The sequence below is a fragment of the Anopheles bellator genome, chromosome 2, assembly GCF_943735745.2.
Source record: "Anopheles bellator chromosome 2, idAnoBellAS_SP24_06.2, whole genome shotgun sequence".
NCBI lineage: Eukaryota > Metazoa > Arthropoda > Insecta > Diptera > Culicidae > Anopheles > Anopheles bellator.
This window is the reverse complement of record NC_071286.1, coordinates 1412292-1422291: the sequence shown is the minus strand read 5'-3', so window position 1 is coordinate 1422291 and position 10000 is coordinate 1412292. Positions and strand designations below refer to the sequence as shown.

The window sequence follows — 10000 nt, the reverse complement described above, 5'->3', positions numbered from 1 at the left end:
TGCTCGGAGGCTCCACCTCACACACAGGAAACGGATCGTGGGATCGGCCACCGGACGATCCGAGTGGAAAGAAAAATCCATTTTCACCATGTGCGAGATTTCCACCCGGGTTTTTTTCCTCTTCCTGCTCCGGTCGCAATCCCCGGGCCCGGCTTGGCAACATAAGGCACCGTTTTTGCACCGTACTCTGTCCAACGAAGCGTGGCCTTTTCGCACGATTTCGATCCGGGAAGCGATGCAAGATGCAGCCTGCGTCGTCATGCGGCTTCTGTTTGCAGCTCGCAGTTCTTCTCGACGCGACACACAAGTGTTCGGTTCGGTCGGTGAAGCCCTGAAACCTGAACTGATAAGACGCGGGCTTCACTTTTGCAAAAATATATAAGTTAAATAATTTAACATGTTCTAGGAAGGAAATTCGGAATAGAATCATTTGAATAATCAAAAAATAAATGATTATTTTGTTGTTCATTTGAAAATCCTTTAGTTTGGTCCTAGGAGATTTGTTATCATCACTTTTTAAAAATAATTTCGTACAAAAGACACCCTCTGGCGTTGGTAACCAAATGTCCCCTATTTCCGCCGAATATTCTCCTTAAGGGCAGCTGGAGTCTTAGAGTCGCAATAGATTGGTTGGTGGTGGAGCTGAGTTTTTTGTGGCCCCGTCCTGTTCGGAGCGAATGCTGCTGTTGGATTAATGAAGGGTTTTCGGTAGAATAAAACCAACAATTAGGTTAATTTACGCCTCGATTTAACGTGTACTAAATGTAATTAATTGTACTAATTGAACTAAAATTGTACTCAAATGATGCTTCCAAAGCGCGTTTGACATTAGTCGATCCGATGGTCCACCCTGTATTGTACCGGTGAGATTTGTAACTCAAAAGATCAAAGAAGGCTTACCTATCAGTCTCCAAGAAAACCAGCCTCCCAAAATACACACGTTTCAGAACCTTCAGAATGGCCACAAAGAAATCACCACATACAGTATCTATTTGGTATCTTATCACAAAAATTCGCACACTCGTTGTCACTGTTTACCAAGCTTTCCTGCGATAATTTTTTCGTTTCGTGGCCCAGAATCGTGAATCGGTTAAGCCAAACAGCGGCTGGAGGTCGAAGCTGAAGCTACTTAAAGTTCTACCCTTCGCTATTAACTGTATGTCAGGCTGACTGGAAAATCTCATATTTCGCTAAAATGAACCTGTTCAGTACCGTGGTTGGTGTGGCAATGGTCACAAGTTGTGTTGTTGGAGGACCGATTGCAAGAAATTTTCCAGTTGGTATGGTGCAAGTGTTGATCGAAACAACGAAGTGAATTTGTAAATATTGCCTAACGGTTGCGCTTTCATCTGTTCAGGTACTGATGTAGCCAGCGAGCTGGAGGAAACTGGCGGAAACTTTGAAGGTGATATAATTCTCTCATCGGAACAAGAGGAAGCAGTCAAGTCCGGTTACACAGCAATCATCGCCGAGTCTTCCAAGTGGCCCAAAAATCTTGTGCCGTACAAGATCGACACCACGGCATTCAGTAAGTTGTCGGTTTTAGTTTTAGGCCGTGTAGTAGGTCTTTCCCTATAAACTCTCCTCCATGTAGCGGTCGCTCAACAAAACAGCATCGTCTCAGCTCTCGAGCAGATTGAACAGGTAAGCTGTGTCCGATTTAAGGCCCGTACCACTGAAATGGACTACGTTATGGTTACGGTAAGGAATGAGGACTAATCTGCACCGCTCAGAAACTCAAAACTGCTTTCTACACAGGGAGCGTACACAGGATGCTCGGCTCACTTGGGACACCAGGGTGGCATGCAAACGGTGAACTTACAACCGAACGGCTGCATGTCTCGCGGTACCATCATCCACGAGTTCCTGCACGCGCTGGGCTTTGTCCACATGCAGAGTGCAACGGATCATGATTTCTTTATTACGATCAACTGGTCCAACATATCGGCCGGCAAGTCGTCTAACTTCCAAAACTACACCTCCAACGTGATCGACGACTTTGGCATCCCGTACGACTACGACAGCGTTATGCACTACTCACGGACCGCATTCAGTGCCAACGGGCTGGACACGATCACTCCGAAACAGTCAGGCGCTACTATTGGCCAACGTGTCGGGTTAAGCCACAAGGACACCAAGCGACTCAATTTCCGTTATCCGATTTGCTACTAAGCGACTATTTCCCAGAGAAAGAAATCGCGAGTAGATAACCTTTTTTGTAAAGAGAGTGACGGTCGCAATCGGTTCGATCGTTCGATCGGTCAGCATTTCGGGTATTTCGATCCCCATTTATGATTCTGGCAAACAGTCTGTTCCTTCAAACTATCGGTTCCGAAACAATTTCGTGTTGCATTTACCATCTAAAGCGCCACAAAAAAATCGGAATTGCTTAAATGTACGCCCCAAAAATACATCCCTCATGCAAGCGGGTTTGGTAATTTTGATCACGTACCTCGCGCACAACACAAATCAAACCCAATCCGAATTCCGTTGATTAACGCGATTCGTGCTGCAAATCCCGGAACCGGCGGACCAAGCGTTTGCAGCCGACACATCTCGCGGAGGCCCGGCTCGGATTTTACGGGAACAGTAAATTCAATTTAAAATAAATTGTTTTAAAATCAGAAACAGAAATGCTGCCGGCCGCACACCGATGGGCACATTACTGTAATGCTTTATTTACGATGAACCTGAGACCCGAGCAAGCGGATTTCCAACCCGGAGTGCAGCCAAAATCAACAAATAGAGATCAGGACCTTCCTGGGCCCCGTCTCGGTTGCTGTCCTATCGAGAGGCACCACCCACCGCGGGGTGCGGCCAATGCAGAAAAGAAAACTTCCACTTTTTAGCACACGGAACGCGAAAGTCTTGACGATGGTGCGGCCACAAGTGCAGCGGCGGCCACGGCGGCAGCGGTGATGGTGATTTAATGCAACGAACATTGTGAAGGAAAGGCACATGCGGCAGCCCAGCATCGGGCGACGAGATTGGTTGAGTTTTCCGGAAAGAATTCCGAATGCCGTTCTCCGTTCGGCCGTTCGGTGATGGGTTCTTCGCTTCTCCCGGTGGCTCCCCGGTTCTCGACGTATTGCAGCTGAACGGAGCGAAATTGAGTTAGGATTCCTGTTTTTTTTTTTGCTGGATTTATTCCCTCACTCTCTCCCTCTCTCACTGGCGGCTTCCGGTGGCGCGAAAGAAATTGAAGGAAGTGTTCCTGTGTGCGCGGGAGCAACGGCGGAAATGGATCCGGTGGGGCCGCGCACCGTGGATGGTCATGATTTATGGATTAATCATTTTAATGTGCTTTCTTTCTTTCTCGCCTCGCCAAGCCGCGCCGCGCCGGGCCGCACCGTGGCCGAACCGGGTGTTCGGGTTTTATTTTTGCAAATGTGCCTCCTGTCCAGCTCCGGCAGCTCCCACAATTTTCCCTTCCGGATGGCATTTTTGCGCAAGAAAATTTGATCATAAAATTCTGAAGAGCGCGGTCGGTCGGTGGCCGCTTGACGGGCGCTGAAAAATCGATAAAACATTGCGCTGAGAATTCCAATTTCACACCTCACGGAGGCCGGCACTGCAATTCGGAAAGTTCGGAGTGTGAACTCCGGGGCCCGTGAACCGGTGGTGAAGGGATTAAGAGGCCCAAACCCAAAACTATCCGAAGGAGTCGTTGGCCGGGTGAGTGAGTCGTAAACGTTCATTTCAATTTTCGAAGATACGAAGATTTTCACCAATAATCGTTATAATTTTACGATCGGCCCAACCCGGATAGGGGGCCCCCCACATCCTTTTCCCGGGAGACCCTTCCCGAGGGTGTCCCCTTCTGATATGCGACGTTTTTTAATCGCTTTTAATTGCGCAACTCGGGGGTGTCGCCATTTTACGAGCATCGCCGAAGTGATAACGATTGTGGCGTGCTCCGGCCCCGAATGTCCTTTCGCCATTCGAAAGCCGAATGATCCGTTGCCATTAACGCCAGCTCGGGGGATTGCCTTTCTTGATTAAGCTGATTTATAGTGCGGCCGATCGATCGTAAAGTGGTGGTGGTGATGTTCGGCTCCAGGATCCACGGAAACAGCTGAACCGTAAGGGCCAAAGGTGGCCGGTCTCGTCCTGCTCGACATCATCAATAAAACGTTGGCCCGCGCGTCGGGCGACCGCGGCAACCGCAAGGCTCTACGGCAGCACCACCAGCAGCAGCAGCACCGGCAGCGTCATCATCGTCATAACAGTAATTATCTTTTTTTGTTCCCCTAGTGGTCCTGGCACGAAGGTGCACTTGCTGGGTGCACCTGCCCCCAGGGAACGCATCCTTTTAACAGAAAACCCGCTGGAAACCACTTTATGACCCCCTTCGGGTTTTTTTTTTCTTTCGGTCTCTTCCATGTTCCACGCACTGACCGCAACGGCGGCGACAGTGGCGAAGGACCTCCCGGGGACCCGCATTCCCTTGCACGGGGTACATTAATTCTTCTCGTCACAGCTGATCGCGCACACCCAAGAGCATCGGCCGTTGGTCGAAGGACACAATCGAAGGATCGAACTGGACCCGGGCGCGTCCGTTACGAATTTCAATTAGGGGCACGCTCCTCAAAAGGAGCGCCAACGAGGTGACGCGGCACTTCTGCAGGTGGCTCCGGGCCACGCATTCTTAACCGCTTTACCTTGGCGTAGGTCAAGAAGCGCAGAGAAAGCGGCAGCTGCGCGCGTGCCAATCGAACGCGCGGCTTCCGAACGAACCGAATTTAATTGATTCGTTCCTTGAAGACGGAGCGCCATTAGGAGCGGAGTGTAATGGTTACAAAACCCGTAATGGTTAACAACGGCCCGAGTTACGCACTAAAAGCCGAGCACTTACAGCGACAGGACATCCGCGACCGGACCGTCGCCCGAAAACTAGTTTCTAATTAACAAGTGTCAAGAAGTCTCCATCCGGCGGGAGAAAGTCCGGCGTGTCCGGCCTGTAACCGTTTATGGTGACAAGGGGCGACTCGGCGTGGTAGGGAAATGAGATCCGGACCCCCCCTTGTGCCACCAGGAAGCGTGGCACGATCGTCACTAAATCAAGCGCTCACCCTGGGGTCGGTCGGCCGCCGGTACTTAAAACTAATTAAGGCTAAGTGAAAACCTGCACCAAAAATACTGATGACTGATTGCGCATTGTCGTGCCATAAGTGGCCGCTGCCGCCGCCGCCGGGGCCGGGGCCGGAATCGGCTATCCAATTAATTTCAAAGTCCGCAGCATCAGATCGCGACACAGCACGGGCGCGGGCACAGCATATAGGTTTATGATCGTTTTGGTCGGAAATTTCTCCTCCATAAAACGCGGGCCGGCCCCAGAGATTGAAGCCCAACCGGAGGCCCGAGGCCCAAAAATCAGCTAATGGATTTTGATGGCGTGGATGGCGGGATGGAGCGGAGGTCCACTTCCTCCGTCCTCTCCCAAGTGTCTCCAAAGTGCACTAATCGTAATGACTCCGCTTCCAGCGGGCGTTTATTTGCGGACCACGACCCGGCCCGAGGAAGTTCGGAGACAATCGCATAAGATAACCCTTTCGGCCACTGGCCATCTCGGTGCCACTTTTTTTCGGCGTCCTCTGGCGTCCCCGGTTCAATTCCACCGAATGCGGGGCCATTTCCATCGAATATGATAATTTTATGGCGAAGCTTTTCCCGCAGCCTGGCGCCGGTAGTGGCGTGCTAAATCCGGATTAATATGGCCATGTTCCGGTCTGTTTTTTTTTTTCGCCGCGGTTCAATTCTGTAGCATTGATTTATTGAGCTACATAGATTGTGGCCCTCTCTGAGAGATGCCATGGTTCCGTTACAATTTATCCAAATCAGAATATTGGGCCCGCAAAATCGGAACTGCCGGTTTCCATCTTCGAAATTGACTTTTTCCGCCGTCGCAGCCGCCACGGCCACCGCCGCCGGCGTCAAACGGGCAAAATATGTTTCTTTCGCATTCGTTTAGCACTAAATTGTGTCGCAAAGGACGCTCCGAGACAGGATGGGCAAAAGGAAGAAAGAAACACACACTGAAACGATACTTCCAAATGGCCAACGGCAAGAAGCAGCGCCATTTGAATATGATATGCAATTCTCGTTTTCGGGGTGGCCCCTTGTCGAATCATAAAAATAAGATGTTTCTTTGGCAGCCGGGCCCCGGGCTGGCAGCAGGATTGCTGTCGCCATGGGTTTCCCGGGGCCGCAGGATGTGGGAGGCGACCGTCCGCCCGCCCGCCAGCCAATTCAATCGAGCAAAAATCGTTGTCCTCGTTTCGATCGCCTCGAAGGAACGCAGGGTGAACCCTCGGTACCCGGAAGCCGTCGAGCACGATTTCTTCCCGGCTTCCCGAGGACCTCGAGCACTGTTCCGGTGGGAACCGAAAAAGCGCGGTGGGAAAAAGGTCGTTCAATCGTATCGGACGGTGCATATTAATCATTCCGGATCCGCTGCTACCGTGCCAATGGAATCAATCCCGTCGGTCGCCGAACCGCCGATCATCTGCATAACAAAAGTTCGCGTATCTTCCGACGGGAGGAGACGGGTTGTCTAACGGCCGGAAATCATCACGAAGCGGCCACAGAATCGATCCGACAGCCCGGGGTGTTTCATCATTTAAATAAGTTGCCGTTTAACCCGGCACCGTACTTCACAATTCGCGTAATGCGACCCGAGTGCACCGGAAATCGGTACCGGAAGGGGTGGCCACCCCACTTACCCTGCTCCTGATTATCCCGTTTTCCGCACTCCACACACATCACGATCGATTCTATCCATTTTTCTTTTCTTTCCATTTGTCATAATCCTTTTCGGTGCTGGGCTGACGCTGTCGACAGGCGCCGCAATAATGGAGATGGAATCCTGGCCTCGAGGGAGAAAGTGCGCGGCCGGAGGATGTCGGAACAGCAACGGCTAATGGTTCTGCAGGGTTTCCGGGTTGTTTGAGTAGCTGCTCCTGCGGTCGGCTCTGTTTGTTGATTTGTGCAAATATTTGGCATGCACAATAACAATTATGCGTGTTCCGGGTCCTCTCTGCAACGCCGGGCGAAAACTTGTTGAATATTAGTCATTTAAAGTAATGTAGAACGTACCTTTCCAATCCGTATGAGGTTCGATTCGAGCTGTCATTCATATTCCCAGATGACTAGATGTGAGCCATTGTCGTGCGGATCAACTTTTGGTTGAATACATTCAATCAACGCCTTCTTCGATTTTTGCACAATTTTTAGTACAGATTGACTTCGAACCAAACTCTATTCCGGTTTAACAGCACAATAAACCTTTGAAATGGTGAAATTTATTACGAATTCAACCTGACGAGCGGCACTCCACCGATTCAATAACAAAAGTGACTTTGCTGTGCATCATTGTTGCAATTGTGCGTGATAAGTATGCTAATGGAATCCTGCCTTCAGTGCCATTCGCAGTCGATACGTTGTATAAAAAAAAACAGCAACAAGGCTCGAACCATTCTGCGGAAAAAAAACCCGTTCGCACTCTGCACACTTTCTTCGACCGTTTTTTTCTTGTTCCATTTCATCAGGACCTTCACCCTTTTCACCCGGCTCTCGAACTCCCTGCGAATCCTGCGAAGGAAAGTGTGCCTGTGGCTCTGTGCCGGCTGGCCGGGCCATATCATTAAAAATGAAAAATTATCCTTTCTCGATATCGACAACGTTCGGACGGAAGTTTTTCCCGTCCGTGTTGTTGTGGTTGCTGCCACTTCTGCTGCATCTAACAACCTGGCAGGACATGCAGTGTGCGAAACGTGCCAAAAAACGGTGCATAAATGTTAAATGGTTGCGCCGCACGTACGTTCCTTCGAAATCGGAACTCGATCGTACACGATCCATTTGCATTCACTTTCATTTCCGTTTCACTGGCACCGGCAACGCTCGGAGCTTCGGTTCAACACATCATTAATCAACCTCGCGGAACCGACTTCCGACGAGACGAGAAAACCCCTTTCAGAACGAAAAGTGGAAAAAGAGACCTTTTTAATGCGTTTAAATCAAACAAAGAATTTCGTGGCGGTCGGATTCAGAAAATTCCAACCAAACGCTGTTGTGCAATGTGAAAAATATTGAAGCCATCATTTTTCAACCATCAACTCCGGGCCCCGGGACCGTTCCCAGGGCCTAAGCTCTCAGTCACTTCCGCTGCCTGATCCGATTCTCGTTCGAATTCCCCAACATTCTAAACGGCCAGATCCAGAGAAGAGAAATGATCATTCACGATGGATTAGCTGTCCAGCGGCAGGGCGGCAGCGAAACGGAACGTGAGTTCGAGAATCGAGGCTTCCAGGTTAATGGAAAGTTAACGAACGCGCGGAGGTCCTGCTCGTCAACTCATGGGGGGGGGAGTGCGTTTACATGTCTTACACTTTGATCACTCAACCCCGACGAGTCTCCCCGCGGGGTCCCCGAGAATGTCGGGGCGCCGATAGCAATCAGGGAAGGAAGTACACTCAAGGGTGCATCTAATTATGGATCGCTTTTTGACGAATTGTGTACCGCGGCCTATCTGTCCGTTCTCATCACCTACCTAATTACATATTTTCTTTCCTCCAAGGGCGGCTCGCTCGGAGTCGCGCCAAAAAATGGTTCACGTCCGATCGGTATCAGCGATCTTCGATGATGTAAAGACGATTGGAGGGCGCCGATCCGATGCAACAGATGTCGTCGCCGTTGAGACGTGAGAGCACTCATTAGCATAGCGGCACCAGCTGACACCACACCAGTGGGTCCGGAGACCGCCGCGACCACCGGTTCCCATCGGGTTCGGATCGACCTCGAATCAAAGGACGCTTCCCCTGTTCATTCCGAACATGTGTTCGAATCCTAATACACTCAGCACCGATTGAAGCCCCCGGGGCGGATGTCGGCGATGGCGATGCACCATCAATTTCCCGGGCTGGTTGGGCGCTGGGAATTCAATCAGTCGCGATTGCATCATTTGCATATCCAACACCCCGGTTCGGCGGAGACACCAATAAATCAAGCGCCACTTTTGGCATCCTTCGGGATGCGAGCGACCCGGACCCCGGACAGATCCTCGGCTCGGCGCTCGAGGACACTCTCGTGGCGAACGCCGCTCACCGGGACAGTTTAACAGAATTGAAAAACTTGATAATTATAATTTATGTCCGCCTGAAATCGATACCGAGCTGGCGCTGGTGCGCCGGGCATTATTTATGCTAACAATTCGCCAGCCAGCCAGCCAGCCAGCCAGCCAGAGCACTTGGGCTTGGGTCGTCAAGTGAAAACGCGGCGCTCTAGGTGCATTTTATGGCGCGAGCCTGTCAGCTGCAGACCGACCGATGGAGGCCCTGGGAACAACTATCGGTTCGCAATTGACCGGTTCCGTTCGGTCGTTTTTTCGCAAGCACCCGACGAGTGATTTCCCGACTAAACGATAAGAGCTTCGGCGTGGTTCGCGAACTGCGCGAATTTGCATAGAAAAGCCATTACCGCTGGTGAACGTGTATCGCCCAATAAATCTTGCGATTCCCAAACAAACAGAGCAATTAATTGTTTTCCCGATCCGGCCGGCCCGGGAATGACATTTTGCAAACAACTTTTCCGCGCTCGGATCGGTTGAAGAAAACGTCGGCGACGATGATTTTGTCGCATCTGTCGTGCGATTCTTGGGATCCGCCGACACCGTAAGTCTCCATTAACGGTGGGATTAGGTTTTGAGCTACTTTGAGCTGGGGTCTGTCACAAATATCCTTTGGCAAATATTTTATGTTTCGGTTCAATAATAATAATAAGTTTCCGCTCTGTTTACCTTTAGACAATTTCCTTTACTCGATGTGCTCTAAAACGTTGTTCTAAAATGCTCTAAAAAGTTCTAAACATCCCGACGCCTTCTTTGTTCTCGGCTGGCGTCGCACCCGATCATCTTTGCTATGTCCACCGTCCGGTTCGTTTTCCACACCAACACCAAGGGTCACTAGTAACTCCAAGGGTCTCACTCGGGCTAACGATTCGCACC

At 50.6% G+C, this 10000-nt stretch overlaps 1 protein-coding gene across 1 annotated transcript; it reads left to right on the top strand.

Moving 5' to 3' along the window:
• The first annotated feature begins 1195 nt into the window (after positions 1-1195).
• Positions 1196-2172, top strand: LOC131211623 (zinc metalloproteinase nas-14-like). Its single transcript, XM_058205180.1, has 4 exons — positions 1196-1238; positions 1358-1528; positions 1595-1701; positions 1759-2172. The coding sequence occupies exons 1-4, from the start codon at positions 1196-1198 to the stop codon at positions 2170-2172; spliced, it is 735 nt and encodes a 244-aa protein (XP_058061163.1).
• The last annotated feature ends 7828 nt before the right edge of the window (positions 2173-10000 follow it).